This window comes from Pseudorca crassidens, chromosome 20 (genome assembly GCF_039906515.1).
Source record: "Pseudorca crassidens isolate mPseCra1 chromosome 20, mPseCra1.hap1, whole genome shotgun sequence".
Classification (NCBI taxonomy): Eukaryota; Metazoa; Chordata; class Mammalia; order Artiodactyla; family Delphinidae; genus Pseudorca; species Pseudorca crassidens.
Genome location: NC_090315.1, coordinates 50675700 through 50703024, shown reverse-complemented (window position 1 = coordinate 50703024; position 27325 = coordinate 50675700). Strand labels below are relative to the sequence as shown.

General features: G+C 44.7%; 3 protein-coding genes and 1 pseudogene across 14 annotated transcripts in view; 3 read left to right on the top strand and 1 right to left on the bottom strand.

Moving 5' to 3' along the window:
• ADAT1 (adenosine deaminase tRNA specific 1) overlaps positions 1–18310 on the top strand; it is a 49885-nt gene extending 31575 nt beyond the window's left edge. For 5 of the 11 annotated variants that reach the window (XM_067717850.1, XM_067717852.1, XM_067717853.1 and 2 more), the window contains one exon: positions 8646–12048. Coding sequence is in view for 5 of the 11 variants with exons in the window: in XM_067717853.1 (XP_067573954.1) it covers positions 8646–8748 (103 nt within the window). In the remaining 6 variants the exon portion in view is untranslated. Of the gene's footprint in view, positions 1–7141; positions 12049–12897; positions 15027–17641 lie in introns of those variants that run through there. The other 6 variants (XM_067717854.1, XM_067717848.1, XM_067717845.1 and 3 more) reach the window with 4 other exon arrangements.
• The window catches only part of TMEM231 (transmembrane protein 231), an 86500-nt gene that overhangs the window by 9566 nt on the left and 49609 nt on the right, over positions 1–27325 (top strand). The window lies entirely within an intron of this gene.
• LOC137214313 (growth hormone-inducible transmembrane protein pseudogene) lies at positions 507–12048 on the top strand (annotated as a pseudogene).
• On the bottom strand, positions 11853–23203 carry GABARAPL2 (GABA type A receptor associated protein like 2). The gene is made up of 4 exons (XM_067717864.1): positions 23037–23203; positions 22649–22704; positions 21328–21500; positions 11853–12461 (listed from the first exon to the last, which is right to left on the bottom strand). The coding sequence occupies exons 1-4, from the start codon at positions 23068–23070 to the stop codon at positions 12371–12373; spliced, it is 354 nt and encodes a 117-aa protein (XP_067573965.1). The 5' UTR covers positions 23071–23203; the 3' UTR covers positions 11853–12370.

Genomic DNA, 27325 nt, shown 5'->3' with positions numbered 1-27325 from the left:
AGGGTTTTCCACCAGCTTTCACCAAGGCCTCCCCTGTTGTGAAGAATTCCATCACGAAAAATCAATGGCTCTTAACACCCAGCAGGGAATATGCCACCAGGACAAGAATTGGAATTTGGCGTGGGAAAACTAGCCAAGAACTCAAGGAGGCAGCTTTGGAACCATCATTGGAAAAAATATTTAAAATTGATCAGATGGGAAGATTGCTGGAGGGGCTGCTGTTGGTCTTAGAGCTTTGTGCTACTATGGCTTGGGAGTGTCTAATGAGATTGGAGCTATTTTTTTTTTTTTTTTTTTTTTTTTTTGCGGTACGCGGGCCTCTCACTGTTGTGGTGGCCTCTCCCGTTGCGGAGCACAGGCTCCGGACGCGCAGGCCCAGAGGCCATGGCTCACGGGCCCAGCCGCTCCGCGGCATGTGGGATCCTCCCCGACCGGGGCACGAACCCGTGTCCCCTGCATCAGCAGGCGGACTCTCAACCACTGCGCCACCAGGGAAGCCCAGAGATTGGAGCTATTGAAAAAGCTGTAATTTGGCCTCAGTATGTGAAGGATAGAATTCATACCACCTATATGTACTTAGCAGGAAGTATCGGCATAACAGCTTTGTCTGCCCTGGCAGTGAGCAGAACTCCTGCCCTCGTGAACTTCATGATGAAAGGCTCTTGGGTGACAATTGGTGCAACCTTTGCAGCCATGATTGGAGCTGGAATGCTGGTCCAGTCGATATCATATGACCAGAGCCCAGGCCCAAAGCATTTTGCTTGGTTACTACATTCTGGTGTGATGGGTGCAGTGGTGGCTCCTCTGACGATATTAGGGGGCGCCTCTTCTCATCACAGCTGCATGGTACACAGCTGGAATTCTGGGAGGCCTCTCCACTGTGGCCATATGTGCACCCAGTGAGAAGTTTTTGAACATGGGAGCACCCCTGGGCGTGGGCCTGGGTGTCGTCTTTGTGTCCTCACTAAGATCTATGTTTCTTCCACTTACCACTGTGGCTGGTGCCACTCTGTACTCACTGAAAATTTATGGTGGATTAGTTCTTTTCAGCATGTTTCTTCTGTATGATACACAGAAAGTAATCAAGCGTGCAGAAGTAGTACCAGTGTATGGAGTTCAAAAATACGATCCCATCATTTCGATGCTGGGAATCTACATGGATGTGAGTTGCCAGTATTCTGGCAACTAGAGTCAACAGAAAGAAATGAAGTGACTCAGCTTCTGACTTCCTTAATACATCAGATATCTGGCTTGTTTAATAGGGGCAGATATTCTTTTTTTTTTTTTTTTTTCAGTACGCGGGCCTCTCACCGTTGTGGCCTCTCCCGTCACGGAGCACAGGCTCCGGACGTGCAGGCTCAGCGGCCATGGCTCACGGGCCTGGCCGCTCCGCGGCATGTGGGGTCTTCCCAGAGCAGGGCACGAACCCGTGTCCCCTGCATCGGCAGGCGGACTCTCAACTACTGCGCCACCAGGGAAGCCTGGGGCAGATATTCTTTAAATAGTTTGTGCAAGCAGCTTTCGTTGAAGTTTAGAAGGTAAGAACTTGTCAACATTTCAGGTGTTCCAGTAATGTGATGCTTCAGGTCTGCTTTTTCTTCTGGAGAATAAACTCAGTAGTTCTCTTCCAAATAGCACACACATTTTCAATTCTCATGTTTGAGTAATTCGAAAATGTTCAAATGAATATGAAAACCAAGTTTTGTGTTGCAGGAATTTAAGTATTTTATCTATTTTTAAGTTTATTTGGTTAAATGAAATTTAGCAAACTTGTGTACCTGCATTTTTCATTTTGGATTGCAAAATATTAAAAAGTAACGTCATAAGTGATGTAGGGGTTTGGTAAAGGGACCAGAGAGAAGTAAAGCGACACCTGCAGTCTTTCTTCGAATACTTAGAACTTAGCACTCGTGTAATTGTGGTGAGCCAGTGAGGGGGTCTGGATGTTTGGAAACAAGTCATGGCCGTACATCTGCTGAACTTATCAGAAGCACTGAGCAGAAAACAAAGACATAAGTGATTCTCCAGGCTCTCCTTACGATATGGATGTGATCACGTTTGGCTTCTCATTGTTTGACACTGTTAGGAGAGTCCACAATGCTAATCATGTGGAGAATTCCTGTTGTATATATTATGTGTGTGTGTAAGTCTTACTTTTGAATTGTCTAGAACAAAACATGCTTAAAACACTCAGGAAAAAATATTCGAAGCATGAAAATTGTTGCATTTTTAAGTATACAAACAATACGTGCATAGTTGCTGAATATTTTTGCAAATTTATTGAAATGTTTAAAGGAATACATGCTTGCCTTTCTTATCTCTTCAGGCTTTAAAGCTTTTATCAGAAAAGCCTATTCGTGGTTTACACTTGAGATTATGAAAGCAGTCTTCCCCCTCAGATTTAGTTTCTTGCATTCCCTCTCAGAGGAATCACTAAAAAAAAGGAAGGCAAAGCGAGGCTTCTTTCATGAACTATATCAATCAAAAATGTAATGGAGAAAATGCTTCACTAGAGTTTCCCCTAGCAGAATTTTCCTTCTCTCCTCCATAGACCATTATTTATAAGTTTTTTGACACAGAAGAGTTATTTTTGTAAGTTCTTATGAATGAAATGTGTATGATTATTGAGATACTTGGTGTTTTGACAAATATTTACTACAGTAATCCATAAATAACTATTCTACCCACCTCAAGTTACATAGGATGCCTATTTCTGAAATAATAAAGGTTCTAGCAAGAAAAAATTTAAAAAATAAAATCCCCAATTGTGCTTTTTAAAGCATTCTACCATTCAGCCTAATGAAGAGTGAGGCTTTTGAGAATAAGAACATTTACATGGCCTCCTTCTAAATTCTCCTTGAAGGAGATGCTTGGGCCCCCTTTGGAATTGGTGCCCTGGTGCACATACCTGCCCCATGCCTTCTGTGTGGCTACAGTACATACTTTACGTATTTCAGCCACTGCTGCAACATTAAGATGCATTAGCACTTGTTAGGTAGGCTCTCAGTCCCAGGTGGACCTGTCATATATCTTCTGAAACCATCAGTATATCAGGCTTTGTGCTGTGCACCTGAAATACAAGGAGGGGGGTTAGTCCTCTTGTTAACTCCTTGACTGATAGGGAAGGTGGGAAAGTGACTTTGCAGGGAACACAAGGATGGCCGTGATAGAGGTCTAATTCCCAACTTGGGAGAGGAAGGGGCACAGGAAGATCTCATAGGCCCAGGTATACTTGCTCAGAGGTGAAGGGGAAGCAAACAAAGAGAAACTGGTGGCGCACATAGGGACAGCTTTGAGAGAAGGGTATTTGAGGTAGAGAATCAACGTATGCAAAGGCCAGAGATGACAGCTCTGCGTGGCTGGGCTGGGGGAGTGTGGGAGGGGTTGGAGAGGCACTCGGGGCAAATCGGTGAGGACTTTTGAGTCCTGCAAAGGAGAATGGTTTTATCCCAATGACTTGCCACTTAAAGGATTTTTGAGGAAAGGGTATTGGGATGGAAGTTGCATTTTAGCGATATCGCTCTCCTCTGTAACAAGGAGGATGGATTAGTCAGGGACAGGGATGGTGGCAGGGAGACCACAGTTGGGGGATTACTGTAATAATAAGAGAAATGATGAGGCCCAGACAATAACAGTTTTAGGAGCCATTGGGAGGGGACTGACTTGAGAAATATGCAGAGGCTGGTGAGGCTGATTGGCTGATTGCGGTAGGGGATGAGGATTGAGGGAGCATTGAGGATGGCTCTCAGGTTCCTGTGTGGGTGAGAGGAGGGAAGGGGGTGCTGTATATGAGGAAAGGGGATCCAGGAAGAGGAGCTGCTCTGGGCTGGGGAGGGGGTCAGTGGCAGGAGTTGCAGGCAGGGGACGATGAGCTCAGACAGTTGGGATTTCTGTGATACTGCTGGCCAAGGACCTAAGAGGGGACATTTGGAAGGACTGGCTTGGGGCTCAGGAGAGAGATGGACTGAGGATCAAGATTTTGGAGTCATTTATAGGAGGTCTTTAAAGACACGGGTTAGGATAAAACCATCCAAGGAGAATGTGTAGAGAATGAGAAGAAAAGGGGACCCTGGACTGAACCCTGGGGAACATGGAGAGTTCAGGAGTAGGTGGAGAAGCACAAGAAGGAGTGTGACCAAGAGGCCAGAGGAAAATCAGGAGAACGGCAACTAGGAGCTTCAAAGAGGGAGTAATCTGGAGTGTAGAATATATTAAAAGAAAGAGAGACAAGGAAGGTAAGAATTAAGAACCTCGTGGTTCCCCTCCAGCCCCTCAGCTGGGCGGACAAGGTTATTTTTGGTAACCTCAGCAAAGGCAGGGTCAGGGAAGTAGAAGCTGGCCTCTCCTGGGCTGAGGAGTGAAGGGGAGTGAGAAATTGGAGGCACCCGTGTGCTGTTCTTTGAGAAGGACCCAATCCCTGTTCTCACTGATGTAACTTAAAAAGTTATTTAATAGTTCAAACATAACAATAAAAAGAAATAACAGCAGTAAATATTTTGCTATATTTGCTTCAGGTTTTTATTTTCTGGAGAAATAAAACATGACTAGCTATATTTGAAACCCCACATTGACCCCTCCCTGATACTGTTCCCCTCCTTCCATTAGGTAACCACCACCCTGAATTGCATGGTTATACTTTTATTACATAACTTTATATCTGTGAGCAATACTTAGAATTGTTTTCCATGTTTTTAAACTTTATAGAAATGATATGCTGAATATACTTCTGCATCTTGCTTTTTTCATTCATCAGCACCATTTTGGAGATTTATTTATGTTAACATATGTAGTTCTAGTGCATTCATTTTAACCGCTATATAGTATTCCTTTGTATGGCTATACCACATATTATCCTTCTGTTCTCCTGTTGCCGGACATTTAGTCTGTTTCCAATTCTTGGCTCATGTAGACAAGGCTGCAGTGATCATTCTTGTACACGTCTCTTGTACATGGGTGGGGATATTTCTAGGATATATACCTAGACATGGAATTTGCTAGGTCATGGGTTATCTGCATCTTCAACTTAACTGAATATTGTCAGATTGCTTTCCAGTGTGATGGTACCAGTTTACACCCACACAGCAGTTTATGAGGATTCCAGATGTTTCATATCCTCCCTAACATTTTATATGTTGAAACTTTAGCCAATCTGATGAGTGTGAAAAAATAAACCAGAGTTTACTTTCCTTTGCATTTCATAAGGCCACCAACTGTACAGTGCAAGTCTGCATCTTTTAGTGTAGAGGTTGTACACTGCACAACTCTAGGGGGCACCGTTCATATTGTAGTCTTTGTGAAAGGCACTCGATAGAGTTAGTGCATGGACAACATATACAGTGGACTGAAGTTAAGGATTCTTCGTCTTTGCCCATTGTTCTCTTGGGTGGTTTGTCTTATTGGAAGAGTTCTTTATTTATTTTGGATATTAATTCTTTTTTGGTTTATATTTGTTACAAACATTTTCATCCAATCTGCAGCTTCTATTAATTTTGTTTAAATAAAGTGTTTAATTCTTTAAAGTTATGAAGCTTTTTCAAATTCCATAATATATGTGGTCACCTTTTATTAAAGAGAGGTGGAGTGATATTCCCATTTAATAAGACAAATCTTTTGTGACATCAAAACAACTTTTCAGCATGCCCTCAGTAAAAATATTACTGAAGAATAATATTGAGGAAATAAAAAACATAATTTTTAAAATTTTAATGTGATAGACCTAGAGTCTGTCATACAGAGTGAAGTAAGTCAGAAGGAGAAAAACAAATACCGTATGCTAACACATATATATGGAATCTAAGAAACAAAAAAATGTCATAAGAACCTAGGGGTAAGACGAGAATAAAGACACAGACCTACTAGAGCATGGACTTGAGGATATGGGGAGGGGGAAGGGTAAGCTGTGACAAAGTGAGAGAGTGGCATAGACATATATATACTACCAAACGTAAAATAGATAGCTAGTGGGAAGCAGTCACATAGCACAGGGAGATCAGCTAGGTGGTTTGTGACCATCCAGAGGGGTGGGATAGGGAGGGAGACGCAAGAGGGAAGAGATATGGCAACATATGTATATGTATAACTGATTCACTTTGTTATAAAGCAGAAACTAACGCACCATTGTAAAGCAATTATACTCCAATAAAGATGTTAAAAAAATTTTTAATGTACTTAAATTTAACCTTTTTCTTTATTGTTTGTATTTTTGTAGCTTATCTTAAGAACTTCCTCCCAACTCTTTTTATTTTTTATTTTTTTTGCGGTACGCGGGTCTCTCACCGCCGTGGCCTCTCCCGTTGTGGAGCACAGGCTCCGGACGCGCAGGCTCAGCGGCCATGGCCCACGGGCCCAGCCGCTCCGCGGCATGTGGGACCCTCCCGGACCGGGGCACGAACCCGCGTCCCCTGCATCGGCAGGCGGACTCTGAACCACTGTGCTACCAGGGAAGTCCCCAACTCTTTTTATTTTGAATTTTTATTTTATATTGGAGTATAGTTGATTAACAATGTTGTGTTAGTTTCAGGTGTACAGCAAAGTGATTCAGTTATATATATATACATGTATCTATTCTTTTTCAAATTCTTTTCCCATTTAGGATATTACAGAATATTGAGCAGAGTTCCCTGTGCTATACAGTAGGTCCTTGTTGGTTATCTATTTTAAATATAGTAGTGTGTACATTGTCAGTCCCAAACTCCCAATTTATCCCTCCCCCCTTACCTTTCCCCTTTGGCAACCATAAGTTTGTCTTCCAGGTCTGTGAGCCTGTTTCTGTTTTGTAAATAAGTTCATTTGTATCACTTTTTTTTTTTTTTTTTTTTTTTAGATTCAGCATGTAAGTGGTATCATGTGATATTTGTCTTTGTCTGGCTTACTTCACTTAGTATAATAATCTCCAGGTCCATCCATGTTGCTGCAAATGGCATTATTTCGTTCTTTTTAAAGTTTTGCTTTTCCAGCTTTAGATGTTTAATTCACCTTGAATTTATTTTATAATCCTGTTATATAGTATAGGAATCTATTTTCATGTATATATAACCAATTTTAAATAATGGATTAACTAGTTCATCATTTCCCCTTTGATTTTTCACTCCAGATACTTTAAAGTACTGCCTTTTTTTTTTTTTTTTTTTTGGCCATGCAGCTTGCGGGGATCTTAGTTCCCGGACCAGGGATAGAACCTGTGCCCCCTGCAGTGGAAGTGCAGAGTCCTAACCAGTAGACTGCCACAGAATTCCCAAAATACAGCTATGTTTTAAACATGGATCTGTTTCTGGGTTTCTGTTGTGTTCCCTGGTTTATGTGTCTGTCTCTTTGCCATATGGCACAGTCTTAATTACTTAATTACTGCTAATACAAATCTCCCTGGCCTGTTTTTCTTAACACTTCTTGGTTATCCTTGGCTTTTGCTCTCCTACATGGATTTTACCATCAATTGTCAGATACCACACATACACACACATACCTGATTGGGATTTTTATTGAAATTGCATTAAACTCACAGATTAACCTGGAGGCAATATGCATCTTTACCATATTGGATGTTCTCATCCTGGAATATGGTATATTAGTGTATCTTATATTAAGTTTATTCCTATGCACTTATACATTTTGCTCCTATTGAAACTGAAATTTTTTCCTGTAATATTCCCTAACTGGTTACAAATGGTGTGTAGAAACATCATCAATATTTGTAACTGATCTTGTATCCAGCAACTATGGAGAACTTTCTTATTCTAATTTGTATAGATTCTCTTAGATTTTTCTATGTGGATTATCACTGTCTGTATATTATGGTTTAGTCTTCCTTTCTGATTCTTATGGCTCTCATTTACATTTCCTCATTATATTCGTTTTATGCCAGGACAAAGTTGAGTAAAAGCACTGATCGCAGACTTCAACAGCTTCATTGAGATATAATTCACATACCATAAAGTTCACCCTTCAGATTTCCTTTTTTAGTTCCTGTTTTTAATAGGAATGCCTCTGAAATTTTACCATATAAGTAACTAATTGCTGCAGTCCCATTTGTTAACTGGTTCATCGTTTCCCTGATGACTTGTCATGCCACCTCTGACATGTTTTATACACAGATCTATTTCTGGGTTCTGTTCCATTAAAGTATTTGTCTATCCCATTGTCAGTACCACACTGCCATACTCACCATAGCTTTATATACTAATGTACACATTTGCTATAGAGTTTTTATGAATACCCTTTATCAAATTAAAGAAATCTTAATTTGCTAAGAAGTTTAAAAATAAAAAACTATAAATAGGTTTTGAGTTGTTTCAGGTGCTTTCCCTTCATCTAGGACATGATCATATAGTTTTTGCCATGTGATCAGGCCATCCAGGATGCCTTGTTCTCTTGCTCTCTGTACATCCCCTGCTTAACCAGTCCCTGCTTCACCTACACCCTACTCACATGGCTGACCTTCCCTCTTAATCATAGAGCCTAATCAGTAACTGCCTATGTACTTGCCCCCAGCTAGTGATTCTTCTAATCTTTATATCAAAACAGCTCCACCCTGCTAGTTTTATCAAAGGGGGTTTGAGGGACATGCCTCTCTGATGGTTTCCCTGGTAATGGATGAGCCAACCTGACATCAGTTCCCCATAACAGGTAACCTTCCCCCCCACACACAGCTTCCTGGACTTCTGCCATGTCCTGCCTGCTGTCTGCCATCCACAGTGGAGTGTCACTCCAGGACCCTTTTGCTCCGGATGTGTAAGATCCCCTATCCATTAAACAACTGATGTCTCTGTCACTGACTCTGGGCTCTTTCTTCAGTCTGAGGCTGGGCAAGTACAGGCCTTGAAGGCCTGCGGGGTACAGCCCAACATTCTCCTTTGTTAAATTTGGTGTTTTAGGGCTTCCCTGGTGGTGCAGTGGTTGAGAGTCCACCTGCCGATGCAGGGGACACAGGTTCATGCCCTGGTCCAGGAAGATCCCACATGCCGCGGAGCGGCTGGGCCCGTGAGCCATGGCCACTGAGCCTGCGCGTCCGGAGCCTGTGCTCCACAACGGGAGAGGCCACAACAGTGAGAGGCCCAAGTACCGCAAAAAAAAAAAAAAAAAAATTGGTGTTTTATTAACAGTCATAATGATGAACTATATAACCCATTCTTGGGCTAAGTGCTACCTGGTCATGATTGTTTTGGTATACTACTGAATTTTATTTACTAATATTTAGGATTTTTCTATGTTGATGAGATCAATGTATAATTTTTCTCATAAAGTTTTGGCCATTGAGATTTTGTCTCAAAATTAATTTTTGATTATTCCCTTTTCCTAATCTCTGAAATTTTAAGAAAGGATTAAAGGTTCCTTACATAGTTTGATAAAATTCATCTGTAAAATCTTACTAGTGTCTGTTACAGACTAGAGTCGGGGGAGACTACGTGCAACTTTTTTTTTTTGGCCACACTGCGTGGCTTGTGGGATCTTAGTTCCCCGAACAAGGATTGAGCCCAGGCCCTCGGCAGTGAAAGTGCAGAGTCCTAACCACTGGACTGCCAAGGAATTCCCTTTTTAAAAAAAAAAAACCTTCACTCATCTGTTGCATTTTAAAAGCAGTATTAACATATCCATTTTTATTGACTGATATTACAAATAAGGCTGCTTGAATAGTTTTTATAGGTAACAGTTATTCTCTCCTCTGTTCCAATAATACTTTCTACATACCACTTAGAACAGTGCTTTGTAATTGTTTATGTGTTGGTTAGCACCAGACTGTAAGCTTCTGGAGTAGGGGGTAATGCTTTATTCATATTTTCCCCAGTGTCTAGCACAGTGTGAGACATACTGTAAATAGGAAAAAAAAAAAATCACAAAATGACACTGCCAGCTATGTCTTTTCCCTTAAATCTCAAGTTTGGAGAGTCTCAGTTCTGCCACTCGTTGGCAGTGTGGCTGGCTGCAAGAATGACACTATCTCGTAAGGGCTTTTTGAAGATTAATTGCAACAATGTATGTAAATTATCTGGTATATCTAGTGAGTGCTCAATAAATGCTAACTATAAACTACTTTTAAAAGAAAAACAGTTGGCTTTCTGATCCCATCTGGAAAGCTGACATTAGTAGAGTACTTGGAGGGATTGCTTACATAATTTGGTAAAGATGAAGTTAAATCTCTTTGTTCCTTCCCCAGTAGAAAATTGGATAGTCATTTTAACTACATGTTCTTAGATCCCTGGATGATACCTGGTTTCTTTATTCTGATGATCTGTGTAATGGCTTTAGCCTCCAGCCACAGTCTGGGGAAGACTTAGAGAAGTAAATAAGCATTTCCTTTTAGATGCATCTGTGTAGTGGCAAGCCTACACATCTAATTTGTGAGAAATCATAAAATGTATGGCCTGGAAAAATCTGAATTTTCATTTGTAGAAAGTGGTTGTAAAGCAGCACCATGAATGCATGTACATATAACGTGTATGGTTATCATTCCAACACGGTATGTAATAGTAAAAGACTGCAAACCACCCAAATGCCGTTAATAGGGCACTAGTTAGGAATGTTGCTGAAAACTCAGCCTCTGTGCACCAGTGCTGCATTCAATCTCGGAGACAAGAGTTTTGGGTGAAGCAGAAAAGCTTTATTGCTTTGCCAAGCAAAGGGGGACACAGTGGGCTCGTGCCTCAAAAACTGTATCCCAACCCCGGGGGGATTTGGTGAGGAGTTTTATAGCAATGGGCAGAGTTGCCCATAAGATTAGGGTGTGTGCAGGGCCTGCATCCCTTTAATCTGGCCCCAGGTGGTCTCCTCCTACTGAGCTTCTCTGTTTCCCTTAATGTGGCCTCAGGTGGTCTCTCTCTTTTTTTTTTTTTAATATTTATTTATTTGGCTGCCTGGGTCTTAGTTGCAGCACGTGGGATCTTTAGTTGAGGCATGGGGGAATCTAGTTCCCTGACCAGGGATCGAACCTAGGTCCCCTGCGTTGGGAGCAAGGAGTCTTAGCCACTGGACCACCAGGGCAGTCCCAGGCCTCAGATGGTCTCTTGATAAGCTTCTCTGGTTCCTTTAATCTGGCCTCAGGTGGTCTTCTCTGGAATGAAGAATGCTAACATCTTCCATTTGTTGGGAGTTTTAGTTCTGTAAAGAGCTCAGCGGTGTTATGTGTACCCCTTGACCTGGAACCAGGACCTGCCCCAAGGCTACACTGTTGTTTCTTGGCTGCTCCTACCACCTTGTCTCTGCATCCCCTCCCTTCCCTGATCAGCAGCTGTTTGAATCTGCCCTTCGAAACTCAGGGAAGGTCATGGAGGCTGGAGTCTATTCCCTACAAGAAACGGGGAACACGTAAAGGCTTCTGTGCCCAGGAGCCCCACAGGGTCCTGTTCAGTTTCAGTAATAATGATATATCCACACAATGCGATACTAAAATAAATTTAAAGGCTTTCTATGAACTGATATGGAAAGATCACTAGGATATACTGTTTTTAAAAAAACCAATGTACTTAAGTATAGATATAATGTGTTCTCTTTTGTATAAGAAAAAAACATTTTGGACATATATTCATATTTAACTGAACTTGCAAAAACAAACTCTGAAAAGAAACAAGATGCCAGTACAAGTAGTTTCCCAAAAAGTGGAGGGTTAGGGTAATCAGAAAACAGTGGTGGGAGAAGGACTTCTCCATGTATACCTTTTTAGAGAGACTTGACATCTGAATCATGTGAATATATTAACCACTTAAAAAAAAAGTTCCCTCCTCATGACACAGACCACTGCTTCCTGTGCCCAGCTGTGCTGCCATAGGCCCCACAAATCCTCCTCCTAGCCTGGCAGATGTAGGAGCTACTTCTCTGACCCATTTATAAGAAGGTGAATAAAGGACATGGTCACACTGCAATGCCTTTATAAGAGGAAGTTTTATTGTTAATTATTTACCTTAACAGTTTCAGAAAGAGGAACAGATTAGCTCAGTCCAACATGATTGGCAGTTGGCAAAATCTAGTGAAGCAAGTGTTCTGATTGCTAAGGATTTAATTTGGATGCTTTTAACACTTAGCCATCTAACACCTCAAACATAATCGAGAATAAATGCATCATCTCCCTCCCTTTCATTTTAATTCCCACCTACCTCTCTTCAATATGGAAATATCTTCGTTAAATAAGATTCCCAGAGGAACAAGTTCCCTGGAGAGTATAGCCATGAGGACAGTGCACAAAAAGAAAAACTCAAAATAAAACTCTGTATGATAATTTACTAGTCTAAGGAAACAATACCTTCCAATATATTAAGAAATAAATCCAGTTACAAATGTACTGATAGGTCTATGTTAAGAGGTTCTGGTATAGTAACTGAAAATGGCCAGCTATTTACAAGATACACAAGCAGGAATGGTGCACCTAGCCCAGCACTGGCCCTCAGAAACCAAAAGTGTTTTCTCCACTGTAGGCCACATACAAGAATCCATCTTCATCTTTTTCCTTCTCGTAAAGCTGTCCCATAGTTAGGCTTGAAAGAGAAAAACAAAAAACAACATTGAGAATTGGGTTTGATTACTGAGTCTACGTGTTGGGAGAAAGATGGCTTGAGGATAAGGAATTTCACTACTTAAACTAGCTACTCTGTCACACCTTTGGTGGTAGGTGATAAAAAGTAATTCTCTGGGAATCGGTAGATAAGACTAGAATCAACCTCCATCCTCCTGTCCCAGGCAAGGCCATTTGACTCACCCTTACACCAAGGTATTCCTTCAGAAGCCAGCTCTAGCTCCTAGGGTGGATGTGGTTGGTTAGTACTGGTTAGTGCTTTCGCAATGCTTTCTGAATGGCGGGGGGGGGGGGGCTAGGGAGAAAAGCTAATAAGCAAAATAAGAGTCTAAGAGGCCCATCCCTGTGTGGGTGAGAGACAAAGGTAAGGACGAGTACTTGTGCTTTCCTCTCCTCAGGGCTGGTCTATTTGAAGATTTATAATTCATACCTAGCATGATAAAGAATGAGTGGGCTGATTCCTGTGGAAGTTCGCCCGCCAGAAACCCTGTGCCCCAGAGATCTGCATCGGCGTCATCGAAGGGAAGTTACTTTCCTCACATGTAATGCAAAAAGCTCTCATATCTGGGATCCAAAGAAGTTTTGCCCAAGCTTCCTAAGAACCCTCCAGAAATAGATATTGCTCAAACTAAACATGTGTGGGTGGGAGAGCTGGCTTTCCCTCAGCAGTAAAACAGACTGCAGCAGGGGAGACCTAATCTAGTTCTCTGCTGAGATGCACTGGCTCCAGAGTAAGACTAGTAACACCTGGAGCCCCAGGTGAGCTCTGGCCACATGACTGCTCTATTAGAGGTAAGCAGGAGGTGCAGACATGTGCTAAACCTCAGCGTGACCATGCGTGGTGGGGTCAACCAGAACCAGCACTGACAAAGCAGTCTGAGAGCCGGCCCCCGAGGTGACAGAGGTCACTAAGCCCGGACAGGTCTTAACAGATGCTTAAATGCAGGACTCAGGAGAACAAGGGCCAGAGGGTAGATAAAGAGGGGTTGGAGGCCTCAAGCTGGTGAAGCAAAGACTGCGCCATGCTGCTGCTTTGCTCCTGGCAGCTGTATGGGACCACCATGTAAACAGGAATGCAGACCACATTTACTTATAAAGGGGAGTTTTTCTCCTTTCCTACTCTTCCTGCCCATTTTCAAGCTTAGCTGGTTCGGCTGTGTGGGTAGATGAGAACTAGTAATAACGTAGGCATGGATGAGTATGAATACAGAATGGCCTGTCACTGGCATCTTGTACAATAAAATCGTGCTTCCTGTGAGGATCTAACTGGAATTTGTAAAATAAGGACTCCCTGAAACAGCACTGTCCACTACAAATTTCTCCTGTGATAGAAATGTCCTATATTTCTGCTGTCCAATGCAGTCGCCACTATGTTCAGCACTTTAAATGTGGCTCATCTGAATTGCTATGTGCTGTAAGGGTAAAACATACACAAGATTTCAAAGTATCAGAGTATGAAAAAAAAGATGTAAAATATCTCAATTTTGACTACATGTTGAAATGATGCCATTTTGGATATACCAGATAAAAAAATATACTATTAAAATTACCTTCACCTGTTTTTCTTTTTTTTATGTGGCTACTAGAGAATTTTAGATTGCATATGTGGTTCACATGCCATTTCTATTGACGACACTGCCCTGGAACATGTGAGGACTTGGGGGGCAGCAGGTAGAGGGAGGAACCCGTGCCCATGAGAACACCTGTGGTGGGTGGTAGGTCTCAACCTCAGCTGCACAGCAGAAACAATGGGGAGCTTGAAAGACATGCCCCACCCCAGACCAATTAAATCAGAATCTCTGGAGGTAGGACCCAGGCATCAGTAAGTTTTAAAATGCCCAAGATGGGGACTTCCCTGGTGGCACAGTGGTTAAGAATCCGCCTGCCAATTCAGGTGACACGGGTGCGAGCCCTGGTCCAGGAAGATTCCACATGCCGCAGAGCAACTAAGCCTGTGCGCCACAACTACTGAGCCCACATGCCACAACTACTGAAGCCTGTGCGCCTAGAGCCCATGCTCCGCAACAAGAGAAGCCTCCGCAATGAGAAGCCTGCGCTCCGCGATGAAGAGTAGCCCCCACTCACCGCAACTAGAGAAAGCCCGCCCGCACGCAGCAAGACCGAACGCAGCCAAAATAAATTAATTAGTTTTTTAAAAATGCCCAAGATGATTCCACAGGCAGCCAAGTTGAGAAACAATCCCCTTGCCAGAGGGAGAGATGCTTGTCTGTCTTTGTTTGTTTTGGAGATGCTTATCTTTAAAAGCATGGGATTAGGAAGTAGAGTGAGCCAGGAAGTGGAGTGAAGAGCCAGCAACTAGCAAAGGGCTTGAACAAGTAGCGGGGGTCTCTCAAGAAGACTTTTACCCTGGTGGTTAGGAATGCCCTGAGGAACCCAGCTTTTCCCTGAGAATCCTCAGAATGAGGCAAAGGGGAAAACAGCTACCGCTACTGCCACAACTCTCTTGCCCCGCTTGGTACAAGTGTCCAGGGTGACCGTGATAAGACCTGAACTACAGTCTCCCCACTATCATTACCAAAGGGGTTTGGAAGGAGCAGACACTGTGTGCAATTCAAAGGCAGCAGCCACACCTTGATGCCTATGTCAAGTTTGGTTCCATCTGCCAGACTAAGTTCTGCTCTTCTCCTAGCAAGTTACAAGCCCAAGGGCAGTGACTCTAAGTTGTGCTGCTGAGTTAGAAATACTTGAGGAGCTTATAAACCCCAGACTCTGAACGTTGTCTGCAGTGAACAAGACCACGGAACGACTACTGTCTAAGGCAGGCTCTGAGACTGACGGGGTTGGGGGAGGAGGACCCATAATCATGTGGCTTTCTGTCTTCAGATTCCATTGTCTTTTAAGTAAAACTTTGGTTTATATATTTAACAGTGCCCTAGCAGCTATAAAGGCTGATCATAAAAATTCTAATTATAATAGCAAACACTATGTGCCAAGCACTTGTTTTAAGTGCATTACATGTATTAACTCTTTACCCTCAGAACAATCTTAGGAGGCAGGTACAATCATAATCCATAGTTCAGATAATAAAAGTGAGGCACAGGGCTTCCCTGGTGGCACAGTGGTTGAGAGTCTGCCTGCCAATGCAGGGGACACGGGTTCGAGCCCTGGTCTGGGAGGATCCCACATGCCGCGGAGCACCTAGGCCCGTGCGCCACAACTACTGAGCCTGTGCGTCTGGAGCCTGTGCTCCGCAACAAGAGAGGCCGCGATAGTGAGAGGCCCGCGTATCGCGATGAAGAGTGGCCCCGCTCGCCGCAACTAGAGAAAGCCCTCGCACAGAAACGAAGACCCAAAACAGCCAAAATAAATAAGTTAATTTAAAAAACAAAGTGAGGCACAGAGAGGTTAACTAATTCATGCCAGATCACAAAGCTAGGAGACATTCTTACCACCAAGTTGTGCTGCCTCCATGTGAATACACAACTAGATCTAATGACCTAACGTCAGCATTCTTGTACCTTTTGTGAAGACCTCCCTTAGAATAGCACTTCTCACACATACAAACATGCATAGGGAATCACCTGGATGTCTTGTTAAAGTGCCTGTTTTGATTCTGAAGGTCTGGGTCAAGGATGAGATTCTACATTTCTATCTAACAAATTCCCAGGGAAGGCCACTGCTGCCAGCTTCTGTATCACACATTGAGCAGCAGGTCCTTCAGATCCTGTAATTTTACAATTAGATGGCTGTGCCTAATGATTTTAAGAGCCCTTTCACTGTTCTCCTTTTCTCTGCCACGCAGTGTCATGTGGAAACTCTACTTAGTTGGCAGTAGCACAGTGTCCTTATACTCAGGGTATCCCTTGGGCAGGAACTTGAAAACTGACAATGCTCAACACTGGGAGCTAAATGCTCCAGTCAGCAGCCCGTGACTGAACGCCTGATTCCAAGGCTTCTCTAGGTGACGAGAAAGAAGACTGGCGCATCTGTACAGTATAATTCAAAAACAGCACGTGTGGGATCAGGCCACACATACAGAGTCAGAATAACTTGGTCTGGAGCCAAAAAAGAGCAGGGCTACAAATATAGTTTAAAAATACTTTTTTTAAAAGTCCCATTAAGGGGCTTCCCTGGTGGCGCAGTGGTTGAGAATCCACCTGCCAATGCAGGGGACACGGGTTCGAGCCCTGGTCCGGGAGGATCCTACATGCCATGGAGCAACTAAGCCCATACGCCACAACTACTAAGCCTGCGCTCTAGAGCCCGCATGCCACAACTACTGAGCCCGCAAGCCACAACTACCGAAGCCCACGCACCTAGAGCCGTGCTCCACAACAAGAGAAGCCACCGCAATGAGAAGCCCGCGCACCACAACAAAGAGTAGTCCCCGCTCGCCGTAACTAGAGAAAGCCCACATGCAGCAACGAAGACTCAATGCAGCCAAAAATAATAAAATAAATTAAAAAGAAAAAAAAGTCCCATTATAAGAATAGCCAAGGTGGTTACCCGCTGTCTGGTGCAGCGACCTGGCGTGGGGAGCCGTGGGAGGGGAGGAGAGGGTGTCGCTGTCGCTGATGGCTGAGGCGGCAGGAGGGAAGCTGGATCCCGGGCGGTGGGAGGGAAAGCAGGAGAGAGGGTCTGGTGAGGCGGCAGCACTCAAGGCCACGCTGGGTCAGGCTTGGTTCTTGTGGAGTGGGGTGCAGGGTGCCAAGCCAAAAAAAAGAAGAAAAAAAAAAGAATAGCCAAGGGCTTCCCTGGTGGTGCAGTGGTTAAGAATCTGCCTGCCAATGCAGGGGACACGGCTTTGAGCCCTGTTCCGGGAAGATCCCACATGCCGCGGAGCAACTAACCTCGCAAGCCACAACTACTGAGCCCACATGCCACAACTACTGAGCCCACATGCCACAACTACTGAAGCGCCCGTGCTCCGCAACGAGAAGCCACTCCAATGAGAAGCCCGCACACCACAACGAAGAGTAGTCCCCACTCACCGCCACTAGAGAAAGCCCGCACACAGCAATGAAGACCCAACACAGCCAAAAATAAATAATTAAATTAAATTAAATTTCTTAAAAAAGAGCCCTCTTTAAAAAAAAAGTCATGAGGGACACAAAATAATTTAAAAAAAAAAAAAGTATAGCCAAGTGGAAGGGCAGGGATGCAAAACGTGCCCCTTTTCAGCAGGCAGCATACAGCAGAAGGCTGGTGTGTTCCTTTAGGACAAGTTCTGTACACCTCTGAGAAGTCGGGCTCCCCTCTCAGAATCCAGAGGCCCAAGCCACACAGCACCAGATGGGCCACTACTGGAGCAGCAGAGGATCTGAAAGCAAAGAGACACTCATCCAAGAAGAAGGCTGCTGAGCAGTGGTGGTAGGGGACTGCCACCTTCAAGCTCTGAGTCTGACAAGGGAAGAAATGGGAAAGCCAGTGGCAGTTTTAAGCCATGGAGCCAAGCTAAAGGTATGGTGGGACCCTGAAGTACTGAGTGAAGTGAACCTAAATTGCCCCCTAAAACCCTGTCCCCTACACTTCCATTCAAGATAAACTGGTCTAGACAAACTAACCAATAATAAAGGCACTTTTCAGAAGGATCCACACCCAGGAATGGCCATGCTGCTGAGCGCACGCCAGTTTCAAGCTGCTCACCAGCCTACGAACTGGGGGAGGCTGACCTAGAACTGTGTGGATGCCCTATTCCTGCACAGCCTTCCCCTGGGCCCAGCCAAGGCCAGGCTGCGGAGGCTGTGGGGTCCAGCCTGACTCAGGAATTGGCTGGGCTGATGGGCCACCCGGCCATCCATCTGCTCTGCGCCCCACGTGCTTCAACTGTATCTGGATTTATCTCTTTCCCAGCAGGGGGAGGTTGGGTGGGGTGAACTGGGAGGACAACGGCCACTGCTGTGGATCCTGGAAAGGCACAGGCCTCAGAGTGAACGTTAACATGGCCCTAAAGGCTGCCCAAGATTCTAAAATACAAAAATTAACTACTGCTTATTCCTTTTATCAGATTTTTCTCTGATATAAATAAACTCTATTCCACTGTTAAGATAAACCCTGCTCTTGAAGAGGTATTTACCCAGAAATGATCAAATGTGCTTCATTTAAGCACCTTTCTAAATGAAGTCTGGACTGTAAGACATCACAACTTCTTTTACTTAGTACCTCTTTAAGAGCCAGGAGCAACTAAACACCATAATCTTAAACAGCACGGATTTCCCAATGTAACATTCCCAAGTTATAACATCTTAGATATATTTTATTTAATAATATACTCCTGTTTCTATTTTAGACAGGGGATTAAGAAGACTCTTATCTGTGCTCTAAACAAAGACCAAAGGTGGGCACCACTGCCACGTCTGGGTTCCCCTCTAAAGCCGTGACTGGGAAACATACACTGATATTCTTTCTCAAGTCCTGTCTGCACCAAGGCATAGTTTTCCCTTCGTTTCTGGCCCAATTCTGGATGCAGGCACCTAGGCAGAGAATTCAACTTTTCAATGGGAAATGGGAAAAGGCAGTTGAGATTTCCCCTTTTTTAAAAAAGAGAACTCAGAATTTTGAAAGTAAAACTCTTAGAGACTTGCTTCTGTCTCTATTTCTAGAATCAATATTTAATACTAACTACTCAAACAATAATCACGTTATTTTACGTGATGGTCACCTGCAAAGTTCCGCTCCAAGGCAGGAACAAATGAAGTTACTTTCGCTCAGCCTCAGACGTAAATTATCCTTGTGTAGATCTGTCTGTTATGGTATGGGGGAGGGCTCCTCCTCTCTCAACTCTGATTTCCCCAGCCACTCTCCAAAGGCTGCAAGCACTGGCTGAAGGTTAAAGGAGGCTCCATGCTTCCCTAAGGAGGCTGAAAAGTGCTACGAAAGAGGCTGCTACTGCCTTGGGGAGGAAATGGCAACACTGAGTCAAACAACAGCTTTAGGAAGGAGACTGGCAATTTTGTTTGTGAAGCCATCAGTTGCATAAAGGCCAATGATGTCACATGCCTCTTTTATTTATAAGCAAATTTGTTTTTAAGAATAAAACCAAACAAACAAAGAACTGGTACATTAAATATGGGGCAGGAAGTCATTAACTGGGTCCAAGGGCGCTGAAGAGCCTGGGCAGAGGGGCTGGTTAGTGACTTGGGTCACTGGTGTAATCTGTTTCAGGGAGGATTCTTACCAGGTTGGAAAGGCAAATAAAACTTAGAGAGAAAATGGCCCTGAAGCAGCCTCTGCCGCCCTGAGAATCACTTTTCATTTCCAATTCTATTTATATTTCAGGGATAATGGGGGAGAGGGCGTTAGTTAAAATCTTCAGCCATTTTAATTGCTAGATAACGTAATCTTAATGTCTCCAGAAGCCTGCTTCCTTTCAAGAAGTATCAGAGGATTAGAATCAAGGAAAATAAAACTCAATGCCACAGATCCTAGTCACCTACTTCCTCCCATAGGAAGCCACCACCAGGAAGGAGAAAACATAGGGCCACCAAGGAGCTGCAGAAGTTGCAGGTGGCATGAATGAAGATTTACCTCCCCCACTACCTGAAGGGAAGCGGAGAGTGACCACAGATGCCCAGGGCTTCACCAGCCTTCCCTGGTGAAGAGTGTGCCTAGCACCACACTGCCCAGAGGCCTGCGAAGGAAGGCTGGGAGAGCCCAATGGGATGACAAGGTCACCCCTGGCGACACCGCAGCTTCCTGAGCTACAGCTGTAAGCAGACCAATGGCACCCATTAGGCAGGACCTGGCCTGTCTCCTCAAGCAGAACCTTGGCCTAACGGAAGAACCTTCCATTTCTCCCTTATACTCTGCCAAATACCAAGAGGTGGAGGTGGTAGAGACTGGGAAAGAGAAGATCAGACCAAAAAGTAGCCAGAGTTGTCTACCTTTCATAGGAAAAGGACTAGAACTTGGCTTAGGCCTCTTCTGGAGCTTTCAAGGATTTTCAAAAGAAACATATTTTGGCCACATTGGGCTAGTTCCCAGGAGTTCTTAAAGCCTTAGCTTCAGAAGTACTATTTTTGGGGGGATAACAAATGAAACTTAGTTTGGGTCACTAAGATGAGACGCAGCCAGGAATTCACATTCAGAGGAGGGGCCTAGAAGTACTCAAATCAGTAATAGGAAAGGACTGACCAGGGATACAGACTGAGCCAGAAAATTTTCCTCTTTCCACAGAGGACTAAAGTCAGACTGTCAACTACCTAGAAGGGAACTGTAATGCCCCTGCCTAGATTCAGGCCCCAAGTTATCCCAAAGATTGCTTCCAGGCAGCACAAGAGCAAAAGCAAGGGGGTGGTTACTCTGAAAGTCAGAGCAGGTGGTACCAAGAGAGGTGTAAGTCTGTAAAGAGACCTCAGAGCCCTTTGCTGGCCAGCAGCCATTTCCACGTACTTGAGGATCAGGCAGCTGCTCTCAGGGTACTCTCACAGTGGCCAGAGCTGAGCCTGGAAAGCGAGCAAGTAGGCAGGGTGATTAACTGAAGCTGAGCCTCAGCAGAGACCACAAGCTCCTGGGGAAGAACGACAAGACTTATTTCATGGATCATTTGGAGAAAACCTCGTTTCAGGCTTCAGTTCTACTGATAGCTTAAGCCTAATTAAGTCCTGAACTATTTAAAAGGATTCTTGGGTGTTTGAGGATAAAAAAAAAAAGAAATGATGATATTTAAGTCCAGGCCTTGTTCTGTTTTTTTAACCCAAAGCGCACACCCACCTATTGAAGCCCTTTCTTGTTTTCCTTGAACTCCTGATGTCAGGGAGCACAAAAATCAGATTTCTCGTCAGGACCTCTAAGAGTTTTCAGACCTCCAAAGTTTTGAGTTCTGTAAGCAATCAAGCAGATGGCCAATAGCAGTAAACAGCTCTCACCTGGACTGTGGGACTGTCTTATCCACAAACAGGAATATTGCCTTTTCAGAAGGAAGCTGGATCCTTTTCCTGATGATCCACATGAACTGAGCCACAGTGATGTCAGATGGAACCAGATACTTCCGTTTGTCAATGTCAACAATCTGAGAGCCTGAGACTTTTTCCACAATCACCTGTGAAAGGAAAGAAAGGTCAGGACTAGATTTCTAATGTGAGGCTCTGGCCCTGCATTGTTGGAGAGCTGATGAACAGTGTGTGGGCAAGGAGGTGTTTGGGAAACTGCATAACATGAGAAAATATGCCCCTGATTTAATAAACCACACACTCTGGAGGTTAAGAACTGATATAAATGTGTTATAGGGAAACGGTAAGTGCTTTTCTGTGGTCAACTATTATATTTCTCATCCCTGATATCAGCACGCATAAGAGAAACACAGCCCTCACTACAAAGCTTTTCAACATTTTGTCTGGGCAGACTCGAAAATATCTGGTGAGGGTTTCCTCTACAGCCTGTCACTCCAGGCTGGACCACAGAATGGATCTGCCTTCACACTACAGAGGAATTAAGATCTCAAGGAACACAGGAAATGAGAATGGATGGACTAATGGGAATGACTGGCAAGCCCAGCCAGCCAAGAACGAAGCTCTTCATTTGGCCTGTTGCTTCTCTCTGAACTAAGTTGCAAATTTATCCCTCCTGCCCCCTCCCCAAAGGAACTGTTCACAAGCAATAAGCTACAATAACAGGCCTGGATGTCCTTAAAAATAAATAAGGGTTACAGAAACTATCTCCCCTACCATGGGATAAATACAGGATAAGTATCATTGATTAAACACAAGCCACTAGAAGTGGCTTCTCAGATTTTTTTAGTCAGGAAAGGATGTCAAGATCAGAGTGAGAAAAGGGAACTAGAAGTCAGGTAAAGATGGAGGCTCAAAGTTAAAGATCAATGTCCTGAGACTAAAGTACCACTTCCAAGACCAAAGTGAAAGTCTCCCTCCACCACCATTCCCAAAAGTGGCTGTGACCTGTTGCCCTGTCCTAGAACATCGTTTATTACATAATTGTCTAGGGAAGCCCAGAGGCTTCTGACAGCTTGTTGGCCTAGATCAGGAGATTCAGCACTGAGGCATCCTGAACAGCATCAACTCAAGCCCCTCACGCCCCGGCCCCAGCTGTTCCCTTACCCAGTCTGGCCCATCTACTACTATAACTGGGACTGGAATCTAAACTTGTCAACTGTTGAATGGCCTGGGGCCCTATCACGCGTCCTAAACAGCAAGGGTGACAGCGAGGTGAGGGGGCGGGGAGTCCACTCACCGGAACCCGGTCGGGATATTTCGCTCGGATCTTCGCAGATTCCACGCATCTGTGTTCTATGGGAGAAACGCACCGGGCTGACTATCGCGCCTGACCGGCCGGCCGGGTCCCGAGCCCCCGGCCCTCCTCCCCACCGTGACCTGCGAACGCCCCAGGTCCTCGTTCAGGCGTCCCGGCAACCTCGGTCCCCGGTCCACTGGCTCCCGGAAGGTCCCGCAGAGGTCGGCGCGGGGTGGGTGGGCAGCCGCCCGGGGTGCCGGGACCTCGGCGACCCGAGACCAGAGTGCGGCATCCGCCCCACCGGGCCCAACCCAGGGCGGCCCGAGTGGGGGAGGGGGCCCACCCGCCGCCCCAGCCCCCACGGCGGGGCCAATGGCCGAGCGCTTACCCAGCGAGTGGTCCTCCTTGAACATCCACTTCATGGCGGCGGCGGCAGCGGGGAAAGGATGCAGCCGGCTCTCGGAGCCGCGGAGCTCAGCGCACCAACCACAACAACGGCGGCGGCGGCGGCGGCAGCGGTAGCGGCGGCGGCGGCGACTACACGGCAGGCGGGACTTCCGGCTACCGGAGTCTAGCAACCTTCAGGGGGCGGAGCTTCCGGCGCCGCTCGCTGGGACGCCGCGCCAAGGGGCGGGGCCTCATGTCAAGGGGCGGGGCCGCATGTCAAGGGGAGGGACAGGAGAGGGCGCTGAGAGGGGCTGCTGGCGGAGTGGGGATGACAGAGTTGGTGACAGATGTCCGTGAGGGATATTGGTGAATGGGGAGGGGATATTCGAGAACTGGTAACAGGAGTGGGGTCTCGGTGGACGTTGGTAAGGGGAAGGGGTGAGTGGGGCTCTGGCTGATGGGATAGGGCTCTTATAGAGGACTATTCATTAGGGAAACCTGCCTGGGGCGTTGGTGACAACAGGGGGATTTTGTAGGTATGGATGACAGAAGAGGGTTCTCTGGTGGTTGGTGATGGCAGGGGGTCTATTTAGGGCATTGGCACTTTGGGGAGTATTGTTTGGAGTGGTTACAGATTCGGGGCTCAATCTGGAGGCTGTGACTAGTTTGAGGGGACTGTGTGGGGTGGGGTACTGATGACAACCCGGTGGTTCAGTATTGGGGACAGCCATAATAGGTTGCATTGGACCTAGAAATTGAATTTAAACAAATCCCATTTCCTTCCCTTATTCACGAATAAATGTTTGAATAAGCATTTAAGAAAAGCTATCATAACTGCGCATTTGAGGAGTGTAACATCACCCTTATCACAAAGAGTCCCCTTCGCCTTAACTGGCAGAAGAGTTAGAGGTGACTGCCTGGCTCAGAGAATTCCCCTGATAGCTGGTCATGAGACGGGTTTCTTTGCCATTCAGCATGGGGTTCAGCAATCACAGCCTAGGCTGTGTGTGTGTGTGTGTGTGTGCCATCTGCCTGAGCACAGGCCTTCAGGGTCTCCAGTGATGTCATTCCTTTCTTCCTCCAAGAGTCATCAGGGCAGTCTGCTCTGGTTCATCATCTGTTTATGAGCTGGTGAATACAAAACAAGATACTCACTTAATTGGGACACATGATCCTTGCCACGTGCTTGTGATTCTGATGCATCTGACAGGCCTGTTTGTTTGAACATTGTCATTCATCATTTCCTCAGTTGAAACTCCTGATGGATGTTGTGGAATCTAGCTTTATTCTGAAATTATTTTTGATATTTTAAGACTGTGTGTCTGAGCAGCTAAAATCCGTGTTTGTTTCTTGCCTGTTTTAAATGAAATGAAAAATCCTTTGAATTTCATACCTAGAAATTATTGTTGTTGCATATAGGAGCACTGTTCTAAGTGTTGGGGGTAAGCAGTGAACAGAACAGACAACACTTGCACTCTTACGGAGTTTGCATTCTAGTGGGACAAAACAAAAAAAAATATGTTGGGTAATGATAGGTGCTGTTTAGAAAAATAAAGCATGGTGCTTGACTAGAGAGTGATGTGTGGGATCAAATGCATATTAGATAAAGTGGTTTGGCATATTCTAGGAACAGGAAGGAACCCCTTGTGGCTGGAGCTGAATAAATAAGAGGGTGTGTGTTAGGAGGTGAGATCAAAGGGATCTAGAACAAAAGTGAGTTGAGCTTTGAATTCCATTTGAAGAACTTTGGATTTTATTTAGAATGAAATGAGAAGTCAGTGGAGGGTTTTTGTTTTTGTTTTTGTTTGTTAGTATTTATTTATTTGGCTGCGCCGGGTCTTAGATGCAGCATGTAGGATCTTTAGTTGTGGCATGTGGGATCTAGTTCCCGGACCAGGGATTGAACCCAGGCCCCCTGCATTGGGAGCGTGGAGTTTTAGCCACTGGACCACCAGGGAAGTCCCAGTGGAGGGTTTTAAGAAGTGTGACAGGCGTGAAGAACCTAGGGGCAAGACGGGAATAAAGACGCAGACCTACTAGAGAATGGACTTGAGGACATGCGGAGGGGGACGGGTAAGCTAGGACAAAGTGAGAGAGTGGTAGTGTATATATGGACATATATACACTACCAAATGTAAAATAGAGAGCTAGTGGGAAGCAGTCACATAGCACAGGGAGATCAGCTCGGTGCTTTGTGACCACCTAGAAGGGTGGGATAAGGAGGGTGAGAGGGAGGGAGACACAAGAGGGAAGAGATATGGGAATATATGTATATATATAACTGATTCACTCTGTTATAAAGCAGAAACTAACACACCACTGTAAAGCAATTATACTCCAATAAAAATGTTAAAAAAACAAAGTGTTATGATATGACTTTCCTTTTTAAGTGATCAGGCTAGCTTCTGTGTAGACAATAGACTATAGGGGGTTGAGGATGGAAGCAAGGGAAGAGTTAAGAGGCTATTGTGATAATCCAGGTATATGATTTTGTTGGTTTAGACCAAGAAGTTATCTGTGGAGGTGGTGGGAAGCAGCTGTGTTCTAGATATATTTTGAAGGTAGATCCAACAAAATTTGCTGGTCAATTGAATGTGAGATGAGAGATGAGTCTAAGTCACGGTTTTGGAAGAATGGAGTTGCCATGTACTGATGTACTGGAATAGGGTGGAGCCAGCGGGGCAGGGGGCAAAGCAAGGCTTTGGTTTTGGTTATATTAAGATTCCCAAGAGACACATCCAAGTAAAGATGTAGAGTAGGTAGATGGATCTATGAGTCTCAAATTCAGAAGAGAAGTATTTAAACTATCGAACTAGAGATCCGCTAGAGAGTGAGTATAAAAATGAAAATACCTATTTTGCGAATAGAGCTAAACACTGAGGAATGAAGATGGTTATTCACCATCTGATAATGAATCAGTGAAGGAGATAGAAATTGGACCGAAGACCCCCTGCTTCTCTTTACAGAGCTGGCCATTGAGTCCTAGTTCAAAGCATGTGTACACCAGCTTGCACCCGGAAGAACTCAGTACACTTCTCAGGGGAGAGATCCGCTGCTCACCAGCTTACAGGCATGTATGTCATCTGATGGTCTCAATGATGTGCAGTGTCTGTCTTCTATCTTTACCTACCTTCTTGATGTCCTTTTCCAGTTCACCATTCTAACTGGTGTCTCTGATCTGCCTTGATGATATGCATCACCTTCTTTACCTATTGGGTCATTATATTTAGCTTACTGAATGTTCTAAGGACACTGGATCTCTTCCTTGAGAGGGTTGTCAGTTGATGAGGTGAGTCAGAAGGAGAAATAGGATAATACATATATGCAATTACACGTTCACCAACTTGTGAAACATGGAGAGTAAATTTCAAAGGTATGTGAACATGGATACTGAGGGATGGCTAGGACAATGGGGGCTGACACAAAGCCAGGTGTGGCTTATCAAGAAGGACTTCACAGAGGGACTTCCCTGGTGGTCCAGTGGATAAGACTCCACGTTGCCAATGTAGGGGGCCTGGGTTCAATCCTCAGTCGGGGAACTAGATCCACATGCATGCTGCAACTAAGGAGTCTGCATGCCGCAACTATGAGCCCACATGCTGCAGCTAAAGATCCCACGTGCTGCAACTAAGACCCAATGCAGCCTAAATAAATAAATAAAAATTTTAAAAAAGACTTCACAGAGAATGTGAATTTTATGTTTCAGAAAGAAGGGTGCATTTTCCAAACTGTAAACTTTCCTTAACAGATAGAAACAAAGCCTGGAGTTGGAAGAGGGAACTGGGAAGTCAAAGGTTTGGTGATATAAATGCCAAGGTGAAAGAAATGTTGGAAAATGTTGAAGCAAACATTCAGGAGTTCTAACCTGATTCAAGAGACCCTGAATGGGCGCTTATAGAAAGGAGTAGAATACGATTTTTTAAAATTTAATTTTATTTATTTATTTTTGGTTGCATTGGGTCTTCGTTGCTGTGCGCGGGCTTTCTCTAGTTGCAGCGAGCGGGGGCTACTCTTGGTTGCTGTGCGCGGGCTTGTCATTGCCGTGGCTTCTCTTGCAGAGTACAGGCTCTAGAGTGCAGGCTCAGTAGTTGTGGCGCAGGGGCTTTTTTTCTCTGTGGCGTGTGGGATCTTCCCGGACCAGGACTCGAACCGGTATCCCCTGCATTGCCAGGCAGATTCTTAACCACTGCACCACCAGGGAAGCCGTAAAATATGATTAAAATGCATAGTTTTTAGAGAACGACTTTCTTTGTCCTTGGAGGTAAATTGCATAAAACACAAGAAAATTAT